This window comes from Lynx rufus, unplaced genomic scaffold (assembly GCF_022079265.1).
Source record: "Lynx rufus isolate CCGP_SWC_20201006 ecotype Redwood Valley unplaced genomic scaffold, mLynRuf1.p SCAF_17, whole genome shotgun sequence".
Lineage (NCBI taxonomy): Eukaryota > Metazoa > Chordata > Mammalia > Carnivora > Felidae > Lynx > Lynx rufus.
Genome location: NW_025814831.1, coordinates 12,720,822 through 12,746,424, shown reverse-complemented (window position 1 = coordinate 12,746,424; position 25,603 = coordinate 12,720,822). Strand labels below are relative to the sequence as shown.

General features: G+C 52.5%; 1 protein-coding gene across 1 annotated transcript in view; it reads left to right on the top strand.

Moving 5' to 3' along the window:
* RIN3 (Ras and Rab interactor 3) overlaps positions 1-25,603 on the top strand; it is a 124,548-nt gene that overhangs the window by 50,179 nt on the left and 48,766 nt on the right. Inside the window, exon 3 of the mRNA XM_047080196.1 lies at positions 5,242-5,359. Within this exon, the coding sequence (XP_046936152.1) occupies positions 5,242-5,359 (118 nt within the window). The remainder of the gene's footprint in view (positions 1-5,241; positions 5,360-25,603) is intronic.

Genomic DNA, 25,603 nt, shown 5'->3' with positions numbered 1-25,603 from the left:
CACGGAAGCTGACCTGCCTCTTCAAAGCCTAGGCTCGGAGCTCCAGAGTTCCCACCTGCTGCGTTCTTTTGGTCCAAGCAAGCCCCAAGGCTACCCTTCCAGGTGTGGGGGAGTTTGATGAGAATTTGTGGCCACTTTTAATCCCCCATGCAGGGGAACAGTCTTTTCGTCCTTATTCCTATATCTCCCTTTGGAAAAAGATACATAATAAGCATCTTACTAATAACTCGTGTTTTTTAAAGTTTATTTATTTTGGGGGGGGGAGTGCATGAGCAGGGGAGGGGCAGAGAGAGAGGTGGCGAGGGAGAGAATCCCAAGCAGGCTCCGCACTGTCAGTGCAGAGCCTGATGCAGGACTGGATCTCATGAACCAAGAGATCACGATGTGAGCCAAGATTAAGAGTCAGATGCTTAACCGACTGAGCCACCCAGGCACCCCTCAAATATTTATTTATTTACCAAATGAGATTATGCCTGTAACAATCTTAGCATGTGGTTTAGTGCTCAGTAAATGGTAGCAGTCTACTATAATAATAAAGATTATTAGCACTATTTATTTATTAAGTGCACACCCGGTGTCAGGTGTTTTATGTACGTCATGAGCAATTCTCACGGCAGCCCCGAAAGGTGGATGTTATCATTCTCATGCTCAGAGGAGGAAAGGAACTTGCCCGTGGATCCAACAGCTAGTGAGTAGCAGAGCTGGGATCTGGGTCCCACTGTATCTCTAAAAAGCTAGCTGCGGTGGGGGCAGAACGAGAAGTGAAGGGGGCTTGGAGAATTTGCACACAGGACCCCCAAAGGTGTGGGAGAATGAGCTCTGAGGGGCCCATCCAGCACTGCGGCCTCCTACGTACTCACCTGCAGCAACCATCGTGGGCGATACCTCCTTAGAGTAGAAGTCGTGGTCACCAGTCGTGAGGCTGGGGGTGAGGGGTTCACAGACAGCTCGCACCGATGGTCTTCCTCCCGACGCTGACTTTGGCCGGACTCTGCCGAGTCTAAGCATAGGAGACTCACCATAACCTAGAATGCTTGCAGGAGTCACTATGGTTATTTAGAATATTATAATATGCATCATCGTGCCTATCCTCCCTTGGCTGCACAGCGACACTGTGTCTGGAGTGCGGTCTGTGGCTATTTCCCAGGAGGGACCCTGTGACTAGCTGAGCAGCTAAACCCTCCCAAAGGGGAACACAGAACACTGTCCAAAGGACAGTGGCCCAGGCAGACCCCTGTCAGTGGCCCCCCTCCCTCATGGCCCCACTAGCCCGCAGCCTCTCTGTGCACCGCCCCCCCCTCCAAACTTTCCCCAGTGCCTTACCTTGGCTTTTCAGATAAGAGCCCCAGGACTTGGCCATGGTAGAGGGAAGTGCCATGTGAGGCTTTGTGGCCATGCAGGAACGGTGGGTGTTGGGCATTCAGAACTGGGGACTTGTCAGAGTCCAGCCTGGGGGACTTTCCACCCCTGCCCACGCCCCTGCCCCTCAAAAAGCAGATGACACAGGGAGGGGGGGCTATAAATAAGTGAGCCGCTCCTGGTGACACCTTGGTCTGCGCCTTCCTCCTGCCCTTCCCATCTGCGTGGCCTTGGGTTGGTTTTTCCTCTCTGTAGCCCGAGTCTTCACCCGTCAAAGAGGATGGCAACAGTAGCTACTTCACAGGGCTGTGGGGAGAACGAGTGAGGCCAAATGTAAGGGACGAACGAGGCGCAGAGCACAGACGTCAGCCGCGGTTTCAGCTTCTGGCCCCTCACCGTCGACTGAACCACCCTCTCAGGGAAGCTCCTCCTGGTTCCTTTGCACCGTAAACACGTGTGGCAGACTCATCCTCAGTTCTAGGTGGAGCCCGAGACCGGGAGACAGAAGACCAAAACCCAGCTGGGGGGGGGGGGGTTGCAAACGGAGAATGAATCCTTAGTGAGCATCTGTGGAGACCCGACTGTCCCACTGGGTGCTTCCCTGTGCAATATCTCCGCGGCTTCCAACACGGAGGGGCGGGGCTTTGGCTCTTTTTTTGTTTCTGCTGGGTAGTCTGGTGTTATTCTCCCCATTTACAGATCACATCAGAACACTGAGGCTCAGGGGAGCCACAGAATCACCCAGGGCCACCGAGCTCATGACTGGCTGCTCAGGGCCTTCTGGGAGCCCAAGAAAAATACAGATTGTGACAGACTGACTCTCCTCCCAGCTGGAGAAGTTATCTTCTTCCTTTCCGTAAACATGGGGGTGGAGCACAGGGCTGATGTGTCAGCAGAGTGGAGAAATCTAGAAATAAGTCCGCGCTGGGTGTCAAAGAGCCAGGGAGCTTGCAGGGCACGAGGAGGTCCCATTTGAGGCTGGCACCCGTGCTTTGTCATGGCAGTCAACCAAGAGAGAGCTCAGCGTGGGGTCACAATAGTCCAAGAAGAAGCTGATGCCAGTAGAGGGAGAAATATATGTTGGGGCTACGGCCCTGGCCCTTTGTAGGTCTCTCGCTCTCTCTCTCTCACTCTCTGACCGCGTTCATCCTTCTTATAGGCATCCTGATTGTCTTCTCTTCTCTTTTATTTGAAAAAGTAAAAATAGTTGGTGGCATTTGCACTCATGGGTCATGAGCCACAGTTTGGAAAACACTGGCCTTCCATCCCGTGCCCTGTTCCCCAGATCTCCAGGCAAGAGGCCCTGGGGCAGCCCGGAGTCCACTCATTCCACACTCACCACCCCCCCACGTACATACTCACTCACTCACTCACTGCTTTGGCAACAATTCTCCAGCGCCCGTGGGGGTCCTACAATTCAACCCGGTTCTGACACTAAGTACCTGGAGTGAGTGCAGACCCCGTAGGTTAAAGAGCAGGGTCCCCAACAAGACTGCCCTTACTTCAGACGCCAGACACAAGTGGGGTCCCCAGGCTACCCAGACTTCTGACTTGGCTTTAAACATGACGGCCCCCCTTCAGAGTTGATCATTCACTGAATGACTCTGAGAACTCACTGCAGAGACTCTATTTCTGCTGACCCTTTTATTCTAAAGGACACAACTCAAGAGCAGCTAGGGACAGAGACGAATAGGGGTGAGGTCTGGGGTGGGGAGGGGCGCACAGAGCTCCCGTTCCCTCCCCCTGGTGGAATCCAGGCACAGCACCCCTGACACATCTATGTGTTCACCAACCAGAAATCTCCACGGAGTTTTATCTCCTGGGCATGACTGGGCCGACTAACATGTTGGCCATCCGGTCTGCAGCTCCCCGGAGAGGCAGAGGTGGGGCTGAAAGTTCCAACCCTCCATTCCCCACCCCCCACCCCCCACCCCCCACCCCCGCTGGTTTTTCTGTGGCCAGCCCCTCCTTTGACACCAAGGGCTGCCATGAGTCACCTGTTAGTGTGAATTCAGGTACAGTCAAAACGGCTCATTATGAATAATAAAGGACACTTATCACTCAGGAAATTCCAAGGGTTTTTGTAGCTCTGTGCCAGGAACCTGAGACAAAGACCAGATCCCCTTTTCATTATACTACACTCCCCCACCCCCCCACCCCCACACCCCCACAGACTCACCCTCACATTCCCACACACACTGCTGGTTCCCATCCAGCCCAGGCGGAAGACAGCTTGACCTTGGGCCTCTGAAGCAAAGGCCAGATAAACCCTTTTCTCTGCAAGACCGTGTGTTCCTGAGGCCAGATCAGGTTCAGGTGAACACATCGGTTCAGCGATGCCACAGCTCTGCGTAAGGCGAGGCCGTGCAGGGGGCTCAGGCGTCCTCTCTGCGTGCAGGGTGGGGGCTGCGGAAGGCTTCTAGAGGTAAGCCAGCCTCTGCTGGGTCCCCTAGGGAAGGCCAGCTTCCAGGCTGGGGCACATTTGCAGGCAGCATGTCACCTGCATTTCCACCCCCAAGAAGCCTCCCTCCTGTCCTTGCCTGTCGTCTCCCATCCACTCCACGCTCTCATACTCTCTCCACTCTGCCTTGCTCCAGGAGAGGGGCTGGTAAACTTCCAACCACAGTTGAGTGACTCATGGGCTCATTGTGTCACTGCTCCCAAAGGAGTCCAGCTTCTCTGGGCCGGGTGCAGGGGGTACAGGGGTGACTGAGTGCCCAGGATCCAAGTCGAAGGGCATTACTTGTCTCTCTCTACCTCAGCTTCCTCCTCTCTAAAATGGGGATAATGATAACACCCTCCAGGGGCACCTGAGTGGTTTAGTCAGTTAAGCGTCTGACTTTGGCTTCGGTCATGATCTCACGGTTTGTGAGTTCAAGCCCCACATCGGGCTCTGTGCTCACAGCTCCGAGCCTGCTTCAGGTTCTCTGTCTCCCTCTCTCTCTCTCTCTCTGCCCCTCCCCTCCTCAGAAATAAATAAATATTTTAAAATAATAGTAATAATAATAGCAACCCCCCCCCCCATAGCTTTAATAAGGGAACTAAGCGAGATCATGGAATCTAATCACCTGGGGTTAAAGCCTGAGGCAGACTAGGGAGGCAGTAGGTGTGGGCTGCTATTAATCAATATTAGTATAATGTTTTCTTAACAGTTATAATAATGAAAGCAGAGAATCTGGAGTATCATGAAAGGGGAGAGAGGACAGTGTGCCTTGGTGGGGAAAGGGAAAACGTGCCATTTTCACGCTTCTCCAGAGCGTCTCGTGCCCGGGGCCACATCCCTGGGGCCACATTCTTGGGGATGCCCTGGTGGCCCTGTTCCCCAGCGTTCCCTCGGCATCTCTGGCCAGGCTTCTGGTCTTCCACGCTCTAGCCCAGGAGCTTGGGACCTGAGTGGGGGAGGCTTTAGACCTCAGGGTGGGGACAGGGGTGGAGGCGAGCATACATGTTGGGGTGTGACTTGAAAATCAACATGACTGCCCCTACCTTAGAGCTTTTCTGTGTGTGTATGCCGGACCCCTACCCATATCAGAATCAGCCCGTTCTGAACCCTTCCCACCCAACCAGCATCCCCGGGGTGGGGCACAGGAATCCGCATTTTAAAACACCCCCATCAAACTCTATGTCTACAATACAGAATTCTTTAGGAAACATTAATTTAGTTGACTGCCCCCCCTCTGTGGGCCTATGAGAAATAGAGACTCAGGAGCAGGGGACATGGGCCAGGTGACATGTGACTCTTGGGGCAGAATCCCCAGTTCCCCTGAGGGATGCTTGCCTCCTTGTTTCTGGAACATTCTGGATGACTTCCAGCTCACTGCTGTCCTTCTAACCTTCACCCAAATCTTTGACTCATGGAGCTGCCCCCTCCTTCCATTGTAGACGTTCCTGGTCTGCCGGGACAGCAGCTTGAAGCACCTGGTGCTCTGTGTCCACTTCCCTTCCCTGAACGACAGCTCGTCCGAGGTGCTCGAATACACCATTAAAGAAGAAAAATCGAGTAAGTACCTTCCTGTGCTGGTCCCTGACCACACAGCAGCAGAAGATGCTACACCACACTACCACAGACACTCCCATCTGGTCACAAGGGTTTAAAATAGGAAGGCTGGGAGGACTTTCAGCCCCCCAGAGTTATCTGGCCAGGTTTGTTGTGAACTCAGTTTATCACTCACAGTTGATGTGTTTCCGCTCACCCCTGTCACAGCCTGTTGGCTTTGCTTCCTCTTGGCCGCCGTGAAGCTTCTTCTGGTTAGCTCAGGCTGGAGAAACAGAAGAAAAGGAGAGGAACTGTCTGGATCCCCGGTCCCAGTGACAGCTCGGCACACACCCCGACCTTGATCTTGGACAAGTCACTTAACCTCCCTGAGCCCATTTTCTCGTCTGTCAGATGCACGTAACAGTCACTGTCCTGCCTGAGCCACTGGGCCTTTGTGAGGGTCAAATGGGCAGGCAGTTTGGAAGACGGAAATCCTGTGTGTGCACAGGGCTGTGGGGAGCAGGCCCGGGGCCCGTGGGAAAATATTTTGGGGCCTCTGATCAAGGGCGGTTTGTACTGATAACACGGTGAAAGGGTCCGGGCCTCTCGCAGACCATGCCAGGTAGTAAGAGCCAAAAAGCCTAGAAGTTAGAAGAATCTGTAGAATATTCCAGCATCCAGCTTAGGTCCTCTTAAGAATCCGGGGGGTGTGGAAAGCTTTTTACCCTTAGTTAGAAACAGAGTGAAAAGAGTTAAAGAAGACAATAAAATATGTATGAAGTATATTTCGTAAATATATATTTATATAACATGTAAATATAATAAATATTTTGAGATATTTATTAAATATTCTGGAGTAGTTCTCAGGAAACACTTGTGCCCAACACTGAGCAGATACACAGATGAACAGGCTCTTGGCCTCAAGGGTCTCCCAGTCTAGTTGGGGGTGGGGGGGTGCTTGGTGGGGGTGGGAGGGACACAGACACACACTTGCTGTGCAGTGTGGCAGGGGTGACTGCAGAAGGTGGGAAGGATTCCAGGAGAGCAGGAACAAGGAGAGAACGAACACAGGCTGGGTCCCAAAGGGGAGACCAGTGGGTATTCATGCACTTAGAAGCTAATCTAGCTCCAGAGGTGGATGTGGATGAGAAAGCAGAAGCAGGTTGCTCAAGGGGGCCTTTCCACAGAGACCCTGACTCACTGTATGTTCAGCACATGGTTATTGAGTATCTCCCCTGTGTCAGGAGCTGTTCTACCACTGGGACCACAACATGGGACAAAACACAGCCTCAGCCTCTCGGGGCTGATGTTCGGGTGAAGGGAGGAGACGGTAAACAAGTAACAATACAGGGTGACCTTGAGCTGAAGAGTCCCTGCTGTGTAGAATGTGGAAATGGGAAGATCATCCAGCTGCCTCAGTATCAACAAAAAGTGTCAGGGCTTAAGCCCAGAAGAGGCTAGTGTCTGCTCCTGTGCAAGATTCCTCAGCAGCAGCGGGGAAGGCTCTTTTGGGGGGCGGGGGGGGGGGGGGCTCTGCAGCAGGAGCAGGCAGCCTCCCAGTTCAGAGTCTTGTGCAGGAAATGGGTCTGTACTTGTGCTTGCATTCCATTGGCTAGAGTGCGGTCATATGACCACACCCAACTGCAAGGGAGACTGGGAAATGTGGTCCTGGCTTGTGCCCAGGCAGAAGCAGAGGACTTGGATTTCGGTGAAAGGCTGAGAGTCTGTGAGGGGGTAGAGTATGTGGGATTGTTACTTTAGATAGCAAACCAGTGACCTCTGTCCCGCAGTGTCCAGCAAGGAAGAAAGTGTAGGGATCTCAAAGAGGAAGGAGGGTCATAGTTTTCCCAAGCCAGGGTATACAGCGCCTTCTAATGACTGCAGAAGGGGGAGGTTGTTTGGGGCTCCTACTGTTCTCCAAGAACCCGGGCCCTTTCATGGATGTTTTCAGCAGGTGCCTGGGGGTGCACAGACCCCGGGTGCGTGTTTGACCATCAGCCGGGTTCAAAGACTCGCCTGCCCAGGCACTAGTTACCTGCAGTCCTTTAGAAACCTGATAGCCAGTTGTGCTCTTGAATTTCAACACCAGCATGGAGAAAGTAGCTGAAGGTGGGCATGTGCTCTAGAAGTGCAAGGAGGGAGCTTTGTTCAAGGGCAGGCTGATAAGGAAGGCTTCTCAGAGGAGAGGGGAACCGGGCTGGACTGACAGACTGGAAGGTCTGCTTTTCTCCTTTGCCCCTCGCTTCCTTCCCACTTCCCCGCCCTAGCTCCAGGGTAATCACTTCTAAGTCTTTCCAACCCAGTTACACTTCCTGGCCTTTGGGGACTTGGTCAGAAAGCACGCACAAGTCCTACCCAATGGAACCAGGATGTCATGTCTGGCTGCAAATGTCTCATTTCCAATCGGGAGCCCAAGCCACAAACCAAGGCACTTAGCTCCCTTTTCCAGATTCATATCTTCCTCCCAGGACCGTGTGGTAGAATCTCACTTCCCACTCTGAAACACTCAGTGCTCAACTTTGCCGAAAAGACCATCAAAACCCAAACCCCAAATCCTTCCTGTGACATAACTCTTCCAATCATGATTTGTGTCCATTCACTGTGACCGCACAGATGTCACCTATAAGTTTGCATGTGTTTTTCTTTGGCTCTTTCTGTATATTACTCTGGCGCTCCCCCAAACCTCACACTCCTGAACCCAGACAACATCAAGAATGTACCAGGTGATGTGTTTCTGTGCTTCCTTGATTCACCGTTCTGATCTTTTTGGTCTCTTTCCTCATTCAGTACCTGTCTCCTTAACATGGTGATCGAACACAGACTACAGAAGCCACCGCCTGTGTTTGAATCCCAGTTCTGTCTTTCACTACCTGTGTGACCTCTCCAGGCCTTACTTAGCCTCTCCAGGCTTCTACGATGGGAAGGATAATGGTGTCTCCCTCATAGGGGTGCTTGCAGGAATTAGTGTGTCTAAATTACTTAGGACAGAGGCACCTGGGTGGCTTAGTCAGTTAAGCATCCGACTCTTGGTATCCGTTCAGGTCATGATCTCATGATTAGTGGGATCGAGCCCTGAGTCAGGCTCTGTGCTGACAGCATGGACCCTGCTTGGGATTCTCTCTCTCCAAATAAATAAACAAACTTTTAAAATAAATAAATAAATAACTTAGGACAGTACCGAGAGCACAATAGAAGATTAGAATCATATTTGTTGGGCCTTATTATCGTTATTATTATTACTAATTCTCCTGCAAGATTAAGCTAAAAGGAAGAGTGGGATGAGCCTACACAGAGGTTTCCAGGCTCTGGGTAAATCCCATCCAGCGTGTGCGCCCGCCTCGTAGTCCCTTGTGGGAGGAGGGAGCCACCAAGCTTTTGAGTCCCCCTGTGGCCGTGGTGGCCGCAGCGGGGGACAGCCTGAGGAGGAAGTGGGCAAGGGGAAGGCCAGGCCTGGGACTGGGGCCTTTTGTTGGGATTTCCCACGCAACTCAGGCAAAGGAGGGAGACGAGGGGATCCCCCGAACACAGGAGGTCAGCCTCACCCGTGGCCCCCCGAGGAAGGCTCACTTGGACCACCTCTGTGGTTCTGTGTGCTTGGATCCCCCTCTCCTTCCTTGTTAAGAGTTTCTTTGCGGGGCGCCTGGGTGGCTCAGTCGGTTGGGCGGCCGACTTCGGCTCAGGTCATGGTCTCACGGTCCGTGGGTTCGAGCCCCGCGTCGGGCTCTGTGCTGGCAGCTCGGAACCTGGAGTCTGCTTCAGATTCTGTGTCTCCCTCTCTCTCTGCCCCTCCCCCATTCATGCTCTGTCTCTCTCTGCCTCTCAAAAATGAATAAATGCTTAAAATTAAAAAAAAAAAAAAAGGTTCTTTGCAAAACACTGACCCAGTCGCTCAGGCTAGTGATGCTGTGGGGACGAACAGCCCTGAGCAACAGCGGCTGCTGTCTGCGCTCTACGCAGGGAGGGGCGGTGAGCACTCCGAGCAGGCATCACCATCTCCTGCACCCCCAGTCTACCTCTGTTCCGCTCCGAGGTGAAAAGAAGGCTTTGCCGTGTCTGGGTAGCTAAGCTACCACTTAGCTTCACAGGGACCCTCAGAGGCCAGCTGTGTGTGCGTGGCAGGTGGGGGCAGAGAACCAGCAGAAGAAGGCACTAGGGCCGGGGACGCAGGGAACACAGGAGCAGGCTACAGGATGGACGGAGGCTAGGCCAGCTGAAATGGCTGAAATTAATGAAAAGCTAGCCCCTTTTCATTCATCCGCACCCTTGAAGATGGTGACACGGACACACTCACGTGACGGCATTTTTTCTGCTGGCTGCCAAACAAAAACAAAAACAAAAGAAGGAGAAGGAAGAAAAAGAAAATGAGTTGGCCCTGTCTCCAGAAGAGGAACCATCAGACAGGGACGGATGATGTGGTCTGGCCCCTACAGAAAGCCACTGCCTGGCCTGGCACTCAGTCTGAGCCACAGGCCCCATTTCGGGGGCAGCCCCACGGTACTCCCTGCATACTCCCTGCTACCCAGGCTGACCCCCTGGCTTTAGAAAAGCTGGCGTGTTGAGCTCAGGCAGGGTTTCTTCTACCCTGAACAGATCTCCCACTCTGAGGTCTGTGGTTTGGGGCCAAGTAGTTGAAGCTGATAGATCCACCTGTGATTAGGAACAAAGCCCACCTCACTGGTAAACTTGGTGAATGTCGTGCTGATTGGCACTGATGGGTTATCGCCACTGGACTGGGGGAACCTTTAAACCAAGGAAGAGAGAAATTCTAGATAAGTGTTCCTGGGCAGTAGAGATCTGTATGTATGGGCAGGTCAGAGCATCATACAGATGGCCCTGTGTGGACCAGAATGCCTTTGAGGTCCACACAGGAGATTTGCACTGCTGCTCTTGGGTTTGAGCCCTTCACCAACTGACCCACCATCCTAGAATGAGATTTAACCCATATTTGGACCACAGCATGTTAAGTCCATAAAAAGGGAAGGAACGATCATCGTTAACGTCGGGGTTGGGAAGGACAAGGCAAGCTCGTGATATTTTATCGGGGAGGCAGTACTCCCATAGTTGTGAGTTACACTCTAGTCAAAGCAGAGCTCTTTTGAGAGCATGCGCTCTGGAAAGGCAGATGGTTCTAGATCTTTATTCTGTCTCTCTCACCTTGGGACATCAGACAAGCTACTTATCTGTGCTTCAGTTTCCTCACGTACAAAATGGGAGCACCTGCAACAGAACCAACTGTTGGAGGGTTGATGAGTGAATACATGTAGGGATGGGGGACAGTATCGCCTGGTGGGAGGAAAGCACTCAACAGCATCGTAGCCATGTTATCATGATTTATAATAAGTAATATATGTTTGGTCTCCCTTCCAGTTCCTGGCACGGAGCTCCCCAAACCCTTGGAATTTCCTGAGTGTTAGGAGCCATAAAGGTGTCTTGATATTCATGACAAGTCCCTTTCAACCACACCAGAGTTTGTACAAAGACCTCAGTGAGGGCCGGGGGGCGTGAGGTGTTAGTTGCCAGGGAAACCAATTGCATGATTGGAGGGTGGGAACTTTCTGTTCCACACCCTGACCTCCAAGGAGGGGAGAGGGGCTGGAGGTTGAATCAGTCACCAATGGCCAGCGGCCGACAGTTTAATCATTTAATGCATGGCCAATGCATCCCCATGTAGTGAAGCCTCCCTAAAACCTCAAAAGGATGGGGTTCAAAGAGCTTTTGGATTGGGGCAACATACTTTGCCCCGTGAACCTCTTCCATCTGGCTATTCGTCATTTATATCATTTTATAAGAAACTGGTGATCTAATATGTAAGATGTTTCTCTGAATCCTGTGAGCCGCTCTAGCAAATTAATTGAACCCAAGAAGGGAGCCATTGCAACATCCCATCTGTTACTGTTTGGCCACAGGCACCTGGACTTGTAATTAGCATCTGAAGGGGTGGGGCAGGGGCCCATCTCGTGGGACTGAGCCTTTAACCTGTGGGGTCTGACGCCACCTCCAGGGGGACAGCATCAGAATTGAGCTGAATCGTAGGACACCTGGCTGGTGGAGGAGAATCGGTTGGTGCGGTGGGGAACGAGACCCGTTGGAACTGATACCAGAATTGGAGTAACTTTCCCAGCATCACCGTGTTGTCCCCTGGACGGCGTGGGGATGTTTCTGAGGAAGAGCTGTCCCAGCGTCCGCATGGAGTAAGCACTCTCAGTAAACACTACCAGTCATCGTTTGCTGTGGGGATTGAAAAACATCAACTTACACCTCAAAACCATTGTTTCCTGCAATGCCTTGTTTCCAGAGAACTCCTCTAAGAGGCTGATTCATTCTTTTTATCACACAGCGGTTGTTACCCAGGGAGGTTTGGGCTAAAAGCTAACCACAGTTTGTTTCTTTCTGGTTTCAGCAATTCCCTTCTCAGCCTCCAAAATTGGGGTTGGTCCAGGGGAAAAAAAAAACACACCACTGGATCATTTAACTCCAAGAACTTTATTGTAAAACTTTGATGAATTTCTTTTTTTTTTTTTAATGCGTTCAAATTTTTGTTTCATTCCAGTATGGGTAGCAGACAGGGTCACATTAGTTTTGGTTGTACAATAGAGTGATTGACCCCTTCTGTACATCACTCACTGCTCCTCACAATAAGTGTTCTCTTCACCCCCTTCGCCTGTTTCCCTCCCCCCTGCCACCCGCCGTGAATGTGTTTTGAATCATGGTGGTGCATATAGTTTTTCGCCTCCCTTTGCTCACGACACGACCAATTGAATATGTTCTAGATGGCTTCGGAAGGAGGACACTTACGATGGGCTCTGTAAGACATGGCTCCTGACATCGGATCCATAGGGCAGACATACACACACACTCACACACACACACACACACACACACACACACACACTTAACCAAAAGTGCAGGCTAGACTCTGTCGTAAGTGCCAGAATGTGAATGGGTACTTTAGAGGTATCAGAATTGATTGCTTTTTTTTTAAGTTTATTCATTTATTTTAAGAGAGAGAGAGAGAGATTGAACGGGGGGAAGGCAGAGAGAGAGGGAGAGAGAGAATTCCAAGCAGGCTCCACACTGTCATCATGGAGCCTGACACAGGGCTCGAATACACAAACTGTGAGATCATGGCCTGAGCTGAAACCAAGAGCCCATCACTTAGCCAACTGAGCCACCCACGTGCCCCCAAACAGACTACTTTTGGCCGAGGGAGATATCATCTAGGACTCCTTGGGCCTTGAGGTTGGGAAATCACTGTGAGGAGGAGAAACTGAGACCACACCCTGCGGGGCTCAGACGCAGGAAGGAGATTCGGGGAAGGGTGGGCGGTGCTGGGGGTCAGGTGATGAGGGGAGCCAAGTCGACGACAAGGCTGGGAAGGTGGGATTGGGCCGGGTCACCATGGGCCTTGACAACCACCCCCAGGTGTCAGGGCCTCACTCTGCAGCGTCTTGGGAAGGCATGGACACACTTGGAGCAGGAAGTGCCTGGATGAAACCGGTGCTTCTGAAGAGAGCTGGGCTGTGTGGTTGGGGGATGGGATGGCCCTCCCTGCCAGGAGCAGTAGGAACAGGAGGAGTGAGGGTTTGAGAGACCTGCCCGAGTTAAGGGCCTCGGTGATGGCGGTGGCAGTGGTGGGAACTGGGCAGGGCAGCAGGGCCAAGAAAAGGGGCGGGGCCTGGAGTGGCCATTGCAGGGGGGTGGGAAGGGAGTCCCTTCCAGTGGGTGAAGCCTCCTAAGAAGGCAGGATACTGCACCGCCTCTCTGGGGCACAGCAACACAGGGACTGCCGGGAGTTCACTTTGCCCTGAAGAAGTGGGACACAGGAAGAAGTTTTGACAGAGATGAGAGAAACTTCTAGAACACAGGGCCTTGGAGGCAAGAGAAGGGGAAGAGAGGGAAATGGGTTTGTGGGAGTGAAGGTTTCATGCCAGCACCAGGCCCGAGTGGGTGGCCCGTGTGCACAGTGGCCACCACCTTCAGGGGCTTTGCAGCTTCCGAAAATCTGTCCAAGGGAAAACAGTCCAACCCAACTGTTTCAGAGAGCCGGGGTTCTCTGTGCAGCCACCCCTCTTTTGGGGGTGACTACAGAAGTGTCAGGGGTCCTGGGCTTTCTGTCACTGGAGAGTGGGGGAATGTGGATTATCTTAGCTCAACGTTTGCATCTGGGACTCTCACCTTCCTTCCTAGCTGTTTCTGCCTCCCTCTGCCACCTCCTGGGAAAACCTGCTCTCTGGAAATTCTCTAGCCAATAAACAGATTTATACTAACCTGTGAAAGACTAACATCACCATAAAGTTGTGCTCACAGCCGTGAGGGTGTGCGTCTCAGTTCTCAATAGGAATAAAAGTTATAGTAGTGATGTTACAGTGGTGCAGTGTCAGGCCTCAGCCTGCAAGGAGTGGGAGTTGGTTTGTCCTGGCTGTCCTGAAATAGCAGAGGAGGGGGAACCTACCTGTTCTAGAAAAGGCTCATTCTGACTGTCAAAATCCTCCTGAGGCCCACCGCTCACCCGGGCCCTCTCCTTGGGTGGACAGTGAAGTTTCCTAATGTGCTCTCCTGTTCTTGCCTGCTCAGGGCAGTTTCCCCCCCCAGTGTAAAGCCCCCCTGGGAGAGTAATAATGCCTATGCCCTCATCTGGAACCACCCTGCCCCTTTCTTTCCCCTCCCTTGTACTCACCAGGTTCAGCCCCCTCCACCTGTGCTTGGATGCTCTCCCCAATCCCTTCGGCCTTCGTTGTCTGTTCCACATTTTCCTATCTCCTCTGCCCCCACTGGCTGGAAGCTTCCGAGGGTTTGTGTGTTACAATAGATGTGGTCCCCACAGCCCTCATAGAGTAGAGCTGTAGCAAGTGTTCAGCAAACACCAGGCCATTGATCAGCTGCTTTATAACACCTCACACTCGAACAGAGAGATGGCCTGGTCCAGAAGTCCTGAGAGGGTGGGCTTTCATGCCCAGTGGACCCAGATTCAAATCCCTTTGTTTTCATTGGCTGTGAGGTCTTGGCAATGTTGCTCAGTACTCTGCCTCACTAAGTCTTGGTTTTCTCAACTGTGAAATGGACTCCTAGTGATAGCAAACTCACACTACACACAGGAGGTGTTCACAAAAGGTGAATTGCCCTCCCCCTTCCCTGACTTCCTGCCTTTCCCTTTGGCCTGGGTCTTAGGGTTAGAAAATCTAGATTTACATTCACTTCTCCCACTAAACTAGCTCTGTGAACTCTAGCAAGATGTTTGACTCCTGGGACTCACTCTCCTTTTTTTGTTAAACGTTTATTTATTATTAAGAGACAGAGAGAGACAGAACGTGAGCATGGGAGGAGCAGAGAGAGGAGAAGACACAGAATCCGAAGCAGGCCCCAGGCTCTGAGCTGTCAGCACAGAGCCCAACGCAGGGCTCAAACTCACAAACTGCAAGATCACGACCTGAGCCGAAGTCGGACGCTTAACCGACTGAGCCAGCCAGGCGCGCCCCCCCCCCCTTTTTTTTAAGTTTATTTATTTATTTTGAGAGAGAGCGAGTCGGGGAGGGGCAGAGAGAGAATCCTAAGCAGGTTCTTCACTGTCGGCACAGAGCCTGGTGCGGGGCTCAAACTCACGAACCATGAGATCATGACCTGAGCTGAAGTCAAGAGTCAGATCCTTAACCAACTGAGCCACCCAGGCACCCCTCTTGGGCCTCACTTTCAACCACAAATGGAGTGAATGATGTCTGTAAGGAAATTGTTATGAGGAACAGACAAGAAGACATATGTGAATACACCTAAAACCAGGCAGAAATGCAAGAGTGACACTGCATTCATTCATTCATTCATTCGCATATGTATGTAGCTAGGATCTATTGAGGACCGTGATAAGACCAGATGCTGCTCTTAAAAAGATCGCTGGGGAAGTTGAGTGGGTTGGGACAAGAGTGGAAGAAACAAAGCCAAGTGCTTTGTGGCTCTCCTGGAGACCCTGTGTGGAGGCTCGGCTTGCTCTAGGAGGATTTCCCCAGGTTCAGGACGTGTGAAGAGATGTTCTTACAAGTTTTAGGTTTTCTCCTGAAAGAGAAAGTCAGTTGCTACCTCTGAGCACCTCTGGAGCACCTCCTAGATGTACTTTGCTCTGGGAGTTTCGAGACGGCTTACCACTAGGAAGCGTGAGCAGCGTTAGGGCCGGTGGGAGCTTGGGCAAAGCCATGGGTGGGTGTCATTGAACTGGGTTTTAATCTGGCTCTCCCAGTCACTTGCTGCGTGACCTTCAGCAAGTCACTTGATGTTTCTGGAACTCCTGGGGGGAGGGATCCCTGACCTCACCTGGCAAGAGATGGATGCAAAGTGCCTTGGAAGGACAAAGCCCCACACAGAGAGAAGGTGCTATTCATTGTTTGCCTGACCCCAGACATCCCAAGCACTTGGATTTTTCTAAAGCCTTGCCGTGGCTGAGGAAGACACCTGCCTCTCCGTGTCTAGGCAGCTGGGCTGGCCTCTTGGGAAGCCACGTTATGATGCCTGTCCCGCCAACTTCTTCTTTCTGCCCAAACTATTTAAGGAAGAAGTCAGAGGTGAGACCTTCTGGAAAGTTCTGTAGAAAAGGACTGGTGTCTTCCGTGGCTCTTTGTGCCATCTCCTTTTGTCTGTGGAGGCTCAGTGAATAGTTTCCACTGCTTTTTCAGCAGTCCCGATCTTATCACATACGCTGTGTTGTGCTTATTGTTTGTTTGTCTTCATTTTGGTTTTCATAGTGGAAACTTTTAAGGAACTTGCCCCAGTAGGACTTCCCCTGCTGGAATGTTCTTTAATGTAGGCATTGTTCTCAGTCCAAGACTGCCCTGAGCAGCCCCCAGGTGAGACCCAGTTCCCCAATAACTAGGTCCCACCATGAAATCTTATGTAGCTCTAGCCCCAGTTACTGGGGACTTGCTGTGGGCGAGCCACTGTAATGCACTCACTGTGTGCCAGGGACTGTACTAGACTCACTGTGTGCCAGGCACTGGATGGGCTTGTATAGAAGCCGTTCCTCTTGTCTTCACCACAGCCCTAGGAAGCAGATGCTAGGACCCTCATTTTGCCACTGAGGAAATCGTGCCCATGAACGGAGCTGGGGTTGAACCCAGGCTGTCACCTCCACGTTCAACGTGCCTCCCCCGAGCCAGGTTGTTTCTTGTCTTATCTCCCGTGGTCCTTACGCAGGAGGCTCTCCAAGTCAGGAGGAGGTGGAGGAGAAGGAGGCAGCGCAGGCGATCATCGAGCATGTCTAAGGACTTTGGAATCACCCTCCGAATCTGAGGCCTAAGCCTAAATTATACCCAAGTCCTTTGTGTTCATGGCACAGAACCAGAGCTGGACCGCAGGGCAGCAGAAGGGGACTAGGTGGTTTCAACAAGGACAGCCGTGCGGAGGACGAGTCCCTCGAGTCAGTGGGTCACCTGAGTGCCAGGCCTTTTGATGGTTCTGCCTCATAACAACCATCTGAAAGTGGATTTGGCTCAGAGCTGTGGTTTTGGTGGCACACGGGAGACAGCTTGCTCCGGCCTGTGCGATGTGAGCAGGCACGTTGCTCCCCGACTCTGGGCTTGATACTAGGAGTGCTTACGTGCTGGGAGCTGGCCACTGCTACAAAATTGAGGTTTCTTTCCCGAGAGAGCTGGTCATTACACATTTGCCAGCAGGCTGCCGCTCGGTTTCCTCATCTGTAAAATGGGTGCCCACCTTCTAGAACCATTGGGAGCTGATGTCTATGTGCATGCTTTCCAAACTGAAGCCTGGAGTGTGTACATGTAGATATGAAGTGTGCATTTACATGCAATCTGTTAACAATTCTTATATGAAAAACTGTATCTCTATTTATGTTTTTTAAGTTTATTTCCTTATTTTGAGAGAGAGACACAGACAGCATGAGTGGGGGAGGGGCAGAGAGAGAGAGCGAGAGAGAGAGCATCCCAAGCAGGTTCCACACTTTCTGCACAGAGCCCCCTGTGGGGCTTGAACTCACGAACCGTGAGATCATGACCTGAGCCAAAATCAAGAGTTGGACACTCAACCAACTGAGCCACCTGGATGCCCCAGCTGTATCTTTTTTCTAAAACAGGCAGGTGTGTGTGTGTTGGTTGTGTGTAGAAATAGGAACTACGTCAGAGTCGGGGTGGCCCAGCAGGTGTGACACAGATTCCCAGAGACACCACGTGGATCACGTGACACGGCAAGCTGGTCACAGACAAGGTCACATTCGAGACCGTGAGGTACTTTCTAGTGGGATGCTGAGAGCCTCCTTCTTATTGGTGTCCGAGTCCCGAGGACCAAAGCCCTGTCAGTCTTTGAGAAGAGAGCATTTTCCGTGGTTTCCTTGGCTGTAGTAGAAGGAACCAACAGATCCAGGCAGACCTGGATTTGAAGCCCGTCACTCAGGCCCTGGTTGAATGTGGACAAGAGTCTGAGCCCATCTGAGCTCAGTTTCCTCGGCTATAACATACGGGTTTGGGGGGATGCTTGGGAGAGGGGCCTGTGGGGTCTTGGCACACGTAGCTGTGTGCTGGGTTGGTGTCAATTCTGCTCTCTTGGGCTCTCCCCATTTTCACTGCACTGTCTTAGGACTCCAGGTGACCCCGAGTGTGGAGAATGTGGCTCAGGGCTTGGTACAGGAAGCTCCCTCTACACAGCCCAACCTAGAATGCTCTCCATATGCCTCTTCCTCTACTGAGTTATGACACAGAATATTTACTGGGAACTTGCTGCGTGCCCGGGCCTTTCCTGGGTACCGTGAGAGACTAAGGATGTAGGATACTGATAGCAATCATCTGCGGAGCGCTTTGTATGAATTAACCCATTTAATCTGCACGTCAGCCCTAAGATATAAACACTGTCGTGTGGCAGATTCAAGATGGCGGTCCTTCCTTTGACCCTGTTCCCATCAAGGGGCTACAATCCCTCCCCTTGAATCTGGGCTGGCGTGGGGCTGCTTTGGCCAACAGAGGAAAGCAGAAGGGGCAGTATGCCAGTTCCCTGTGTAGCTTTTAAGAGAACTGGCAGCTTCTGCTTGGACTCTGGGACCCCTGGATTGCCATGGAAGAAATCTGATGACTGAGACCACCACACCGGAAAGACCACCTGGAGACCATGCAGAGAGGGAGCAAAGCCCCAGAGGGCCCGGCTGAGCCTAGCCTTCCAGCCTTTCCTGCCAAGGCGCCAGGCATGAGTGAAGGCTTCTGGATCCTCTGGACCAGGACAGTCCCCAGCTGAATGCCACCAAGTGACCTAGTCAGTGCCATGAGCAGAAGAATCTCCCAGCTGAGTCCTGCCCAAATTCCTGACCCACTAAACCATGAGCTGCAAAAAGATGGCTGTTTTATGTTGCCAGATTTTTCAAGTGGTTTGTTACTTAGCAATAGATAACCAGGACAAGTATGATCCTCGTTTTACAGGTGAAGAAACTGGGGCACAGAGAGCCTAAGTGGCTTGCTCGAGGTCACAGCGAGTAAGGGGTGGGTCCAGGGTTTAGACCCAGCAGCCTGGCTCCCCAACATGTATGCTTAACACTCTGCTGTACTGCTCTTGAGGGCCAAACATGGTTATGCTCTCGAGGAGACTTCTACCTGCTTTGGGGTGCAAGGATCACGCACACTACATTACTGGAGAATTGTATAAAGCGTGCACTTATTCATCTACCCAGTTTAAGGACACTAGGCCATAGGGATACACAGACGATGACATTAAGAAAGTGTTAGGATTTTACTGCGATTAGCGGAAAGAGCTCCAACGCTGGAGGGTGAGTGAGACCCCAGGGGGAGGAGTGAGGAGGAGCATGGGAGGCTGCCAGCCAGTCCAAAAAAGGCCACGGAGTCACAGGATGTTGGGGGGTGTGCGAGGGAAGCTTAGTTGCCTGGAGTACGGGGTGTGTGGAAGGAAGGGACAGGCAGAGACGGGGACCGTTGCCCGGGTCGATCCCAGGGCAGGGTGCTCCCAGGTCCTGATGCTTGGCCTTTATCTAAAAGACCTGGGGAAGAACCCCCGGCAGAAGGGCATTAAAGATGGGGGGACGTGGGACGCCTGGGTGGCTCCGTCGGTTAACTGTCCGACTTCGGCTCGAGTCATGATCTCACAGTTCATGAGTTCGAGCACCGCGTGGGGCTCTGTGCTGACAGCTCAGAGCCTGGGGCCTGCTTCCGATTCCGTGTCTTCCTCTCTCTCTCTGCCCCTCCCCCTGCTCACACAGTCTCTCTCTCAAAAATAAATAAAGATTAAAAAAAAAAAAAAAAAAAAAGATGGGGGACGTGGTCTGATGTGCCTTTCACACAGAAGCCCCCCACTGCTGGGGTGGGCGGGGGGACAACCCAGGATGGAGACCAGAGGGGAGCATGGTGGGACCCGCACCGGCTCCTACAGCGGGTGTGGACGGAGGAGACACTTAGGAAGAGGAGTCACTTAGGCAGCACAGATGGGCAGAAATGGCTGAAGAAGGAAGAGGGGCCTGTAAGCACTGGGTGTCAGGGACCTGTGGCAGTGTCACCCTAGGTCCAGGGGAAGAATGGTGGGTGGGGGTGACAGCAAGGGACACGGGGAACCACCGTGCCCAGGAGAAAGAAGCCACCACCATCACCCCAGGGCTTGGAGCAGTGCCTGGCACATAGTAGGTGCTCAGCAAATATTTGAAGAAACCCATGGGTCCAGGGCTCAGGACGGAGATTTGAGAGTCTCCGGGGCATGAGATGCTAACTCTGCAGTGACCCTCCCTGGTGGTCACGCCCTTTGGGGTCAAGATACCCGTTTCCATCTCTGTTCTTGCTGCACCACCGAGTTGCCATCTGGTAGCTAAAGGGGAATTTGGATTAGGTGACGGGCTGGAGGAACCTGGGGCGGGAGGAAATGCCTGAGGATGTGGGGCCCTGACCCCTGGGCGGTCACACGAACTTCCCTGTGTGAGCAGAGTCTCTTCTCCATGCAGCAACAGTGTGTCCTTTCCTGACCAGGGGTATTTATGGTGATTCAAGACAGCACCCGGCCCTATGCCTATGGGGACGCGGTGGGGGGGTGTCTATAAATAACACCCCTTTTGTCCACCCCACATTCAGAACCAGTGAGGAGCTAGATAAAAGATCAGAGCACCCACTCGCCCACTGATGGGCTGATTTTGGGAGTGCCGTTTGACCCTACAGCCGCAATGCAGTGCCCTATCGCCCCCGCTGAATTTGCTCCCCAGAACCGTAGGCCTCCCCCTTGGCAAGGGCCGAGCCTGCCCTGGGATGCTTGCAGAGAAGCAAGCTGCGTCCTGAGCCCTGGGCTGGATGTTGCCAAGCTGGCGTTCCAGCAGCATCTGGAAGCAAGTGAAAGGTCATTTGCCCCGAGGCCGGTCCCTAGTTCTTGATTCCATGACTCCGTGCATGGCACTGATGGGGAGGAGGATGGGAACGAGATCCCTGTGATTCAGAGTCCTGGTGGGCGCTCCTGTCTTCCATCCAGTTCCACTCTAAGCACCGATGTTGGGCACCCGGCGGCAGGCTAGGTGTGGGCATCCGCAGCGCCCATGGGCTCCTGCCAGTTGTCCCGGGAGCACAGACCGGCTCTCCCTCCGCAGCAGGATTTCTGAAACTCAGCATACTTTAAGCGTCCAACTTTGGCTCAGGTCACGATCTCATGGTCCGTGAGTTCAAGCCCCGCGCCAGGCTCTGTGCTGACAGCCCGGAGCCAGGAGCCTGCTTCGGATTCTGTGTCTCCCCCTCTCTCTGCCCCTCCCACGCTCATGCTCTGTCTGTCTCTGTCTCTCAATAATAAATAAATGTTAAAAAAATTTTTTTTAATATCTAAAATATCCCACTAGTAATTTTTTATCTTTATGATTTATGGGACTGATAACATTTTCAATATTTGGGGTTAAATAGAATATATGATTAGCATTCACTTGACCTGATTCTGTTTACCATTTCCAACGTGGCTATAGGAAACGTTAAAATTGCACGCATAGCTTGCATGTTGTTTCTCCTGGATGGCGGGGTCTGGAGAACCAAGAGCGTGTGCTTTGTGAGAGCGCGGGCTGTAGAGTCACGTCCCGGGATCACTTCCCAGCTCTCTGTGACCTCTGCCGAGCCACTGAACCTCTCTGGGCCTCCCGGTTTTTGTAAGTGGTCGTCGCTTTCCTTCTAGACCTCAGATTAAAGTTTGCAAACCGGGGGTAAGACCCTGAGGCCGGGTTGTTTCCTGAGCTGGGTTGTGCCTTGATGGGTCCTTCCGTGGGACTTGGGGGTGTTCTCGCCAATAGGGTGGTGCCTCGGGCCACCTCCTTTTCTTCCTTTGGCCCAAGAGAGCAAAGTGTCTCTTCTTGATGGAGACAAAGACACCTGCTGATTGCTGAATGTGAGCGGAGGCGCAGGTGGATGGCTCTCCCAGACTGGCAGCTCATTCCCTGTGGGTAGTTAGACCCCCAGATGGCAGGCGGCATGCCTCTGCTTTGCTGTCCTCCACCCCTCCCTGCCCCTTCTCCCCAAACTCCTCCCTGTCTGCTTACGCGTGATTTAGTCTTCCCTGACACTTGGCAGTTCACTCATCTGTCTAACGTCGCCCCTTCTGTTTTGGCCTCTGAACCCATAAATAGTTCCCAGGCAAAGTCCCCATCTGCATCGTGACGATGTGCTCTGTATTCCTTTTCCCCGACTTACGGCCTCGTCTGCACAGTCGCTAACTATGGAAGAGCGCCATCCAAGAAAAGGAATCTTTCGTTACAGCTCGAACCGTGTAGCCGCAGCTGTTGGCGGATGTGGCTGCCAGCGTGAGGCTCGGGGGCGATGCTTTTAGCGACAGCAAATGCCGCCCGGGCTGCGGTATCATCCCGGCAAGGTCCTGGCTCTGGGACAAGGAAAAGGAGGAAGGCCTGACTCCAGCTCTCCCGAGAGCTGGAACACAGCATGACGCGGTGTAATCCTGCTCTAAATCCGAGTGTGTACCCAGCGCCAGGGCCGGAGGGAGGGAGGCCACGGGTCTTCCTGGGAGGGTGTCACCCAGGGGACGTGGGGCTTGCCTGGTGACAGGGGAGGAAATGCGTGGCCCGTGGGCAGGCGTCTCTGCTAGCTGACCTATTCACTTGAAGCAGGGACCCAATGAGTGCATTCCAGCATGAAGTACTGGGACGCCCTCCCTCCACCCCAGGCCACCTCTCTGGACAAAAAAAAGGCACCTGATATACCAGGCACCCAGGCTGGTGGCACTTAATCATGACTGTGGCCTTTGGACCATGTGTTTAACCTCTCTGAGCCTCAGCTTCCTGGCCTGTAAAATGAGGATAATGGAGTTGCCGTGATGATTAAAAATAGAGACTGGCACACAGTAGGCACTTAATAAGTGGTCGATATTATTGCTATTGTTATTATTATTCTGAAACCTTGAAAACTGTACCCCTCCATTATTAATCAGGAGGCTTAAAGCCCATGGTTCCTAAAGCCAGGAATTTGGGAGAAGGGGGCAGAACAACCAGAATAGCAATCAGATTCCAGAGAGCACCATAATCAAACTCTGGGGAGCACCCAAATTAATACTGGCTCACAGCACAATGATGTACCTTCCCTGGACCTCAGTTTCCTCATCTATGCAGTGACAGAGCTTGGACCAGACGTGTCTCTAAGGGCCCTTCCTTTCTGGCTTTCAATGGTTCTCAGTCCAGTGGGAGGGGCATTTGGGTGTGGTGGAGTCTCCAGTCTGAGCAAATTTGGGATGTGGGAGAGAACTCAGTAAGAAGACATTGCAGTACTTTTTCATCTTAAAATTCTTAAGATGAAATTACTAGGAAATTGCTCCTTATGCCTACTGCAACCAGCAAAGATGGCCATGACTCACATCCAGGGCTGCCATAGACAGTTGCACAGCTTGTGCACTGTCCAAAAGTGCCTCATTGGTGGGAGATGAACTCCAGCTGGTGTTCTGCTTGTCAAGTTGTACAGTTTAGGGCAGGGCTACAGCCACCTGGAAGAGAAGGCACCTCTCTGCTCCCTTGCCAGATCCTATAACAGAGCATTAGGGGCATTTGGAAGCAGCCCCCTGTTTGGACCCCTGCCCATGACTGGCAGTTCCTCCCTGTTCCTTTCCCTGTCAGCCTCCCTGCAGCTCATGCCCCTCCTCTCAGGGACCCGTGGTTGATGGAGGAGATGTGGTGGGGGTTGGGAGGGGAGCTAAGGAAGGATGATCTTACACTGAGAAGCTCCGGGGCTCAGAGGGGATGGAAGTTTCACAGAGGGAGGCTCAGGCGAGCTTGTAAATAGACAATCAAGGGGCTCCAGGGCCAGCCAATGAGCCAGAGGCCAAGGTGTCTACCTGGACCGTCGGTACCAGGCAAGGAGAGAGAGAGGAAACTGTCTCCAGCACATTTTCAAATTGTCATCCTCTCCAGGTCCCTGAGCCCTAACTCGCCCCTCCCGGCTCCCTCCCCAGCCCTTCGGACCTCTGTGTTCCCTCTGGTGCAGGGGCCGCTGCTAGCCCTCACTCAGCACCTCTGCAGGGTACCACTCTGACCTCTGCACGAGGAGCCAGAGGGCCAAGGAGGGCCTCGGTTACTCTTATCATCACGTGGCGCTTTCAGGAAGCAAGTCTCTGAGAGTAAGGGCTTTGGTCTCTTGGAACCGGGAGCCCATGCCTGGTCGGTACCGTTCCCGCGTGGGCTTTGCCTGGAGCGGGAACGAGGGTGTCCACCACTCATGCTCGGATCTGTGCCTGTCCAGAGAGCACAGCCGACCTGCTGCCCAGCGTGGGACTCTCTGTGCTCCCTCCTGGCTGTTTCTCCTTCCGCTGGGACCAGCGATCCCATAAGCCTTAGTCTGGCAGCACCCTTCCTTCGGGCAGGGAGATGGCTGTTCTCCCATTTCACAGGTCAGGCAGCTGCTGCGGGAGCTTCTGGAAACAAGTGGGCGCCAGAGCTGGGCCTGGACCCACAGGGTCCCCCGGACTCCGGAGAAACTGCTACTCTCCCCACTTTCACCCCCGGGAGCAGGGGCAGTAGTTTTCATCTACTGCAGAAAATCGAGCCTTTGGACAGGCCCGATGAGAGTAGCAAAGAGGCCTTTTCCCACCTGAGCCACAAACTGCCCAGGTGGCGGTTCCCATGGCAACCGTGCTGCTGGGCCATCAGAAGGTAACTGCGGCCTTCCAAGCGGGGAAGGAGCCTCGAGGGGTGGGAGGCATGAGGACCAGCGGGCCTGGCTGCACCTGCCAGGCCTGCCGACGTCTGTCCCTCCTGCTTCCCAGTTGCGAACCATTCCCCAGCCTGTCGTCACAGTGGCTTTTTATTCTCAGGTTCTGCGCCTGTGGCCTTTCCTGTCGGGGACCCAGCTTGAGCGATGTCCTATGGCCAGACCATTGGCAAATTCCCTGTCATCGTTCTACCTGTGAGGGTGCCTCTCAATTTCTATATCCACCTACCCTTTTTATCAAGGTGATGAGCACAATAAATATTTGTGGAGAAATGAATACGTTATGAAAATGTCCTAGCTAAAGAGGACCTTAACTTTTGAACTCTGAGCCCTTCAAAACAAAACAGCAAACAACTTGAGTACAGAATGAGCAAAGAGGGGTGCCTGGGTAGCTCAGTCGGTCAAGCATCGGACTTCAGCTCAGGTCATGATCTCACGGTTCGTGAGTTCAAGCCCCACATCAGGCTCTGTGCTGACAGCTCGGAGCCTGGAGCCTGCTTCAGATTCTGTGTCTCCCTCTCTCTCTGCCCCTCCCTCACTCTCTCTCTCTCTCTCTCTCTCTCAAAAATAAATAAACATTAAAATTTTTTTAAAAAAATCTACTGTGCACCTGGGTGGCTCAGTCGGTTAAGCATCCGACTTTGGCTCAGGTCACGATCTCGTGGTCTGTGAGTTCCAGCCTGCGTCCGGCTCTGTGCTGACAGCTCAGAGCCTACAGCCTGCTTTGGATTCTGTGTCTCCCTCTCTCTCTGCCCCTCCCCTGCTCACACTCTGTCTCTCTCTCTTTCTCAAAAATAAACATTTTTTTTAAAAGGCTAGAGAAAAATGTAGACTCTTTACAGTTTCTCTGCTTACTGAGGTCATATATGCTCATTATAAAGCTCCCAGAAAAACACAATCTAGGCAGTGAAATTCAGTCCACTCCTTTTTTTTTATGTAGTGGCTTTATTGAAAGATAGCCATATAATATATTTAGTTCACACAAGTCACCCGCTTAGGGGGCTCCTTTAGCGGCTTTTGGTTCAGAGTAGTGTATCCCCACCCTAGTGAGTGTGAGGACATTTTATCACCTCAAAAAAGAAGCCCCGTGTTGCCCAATGTGTTAGTACTTAATGCTACT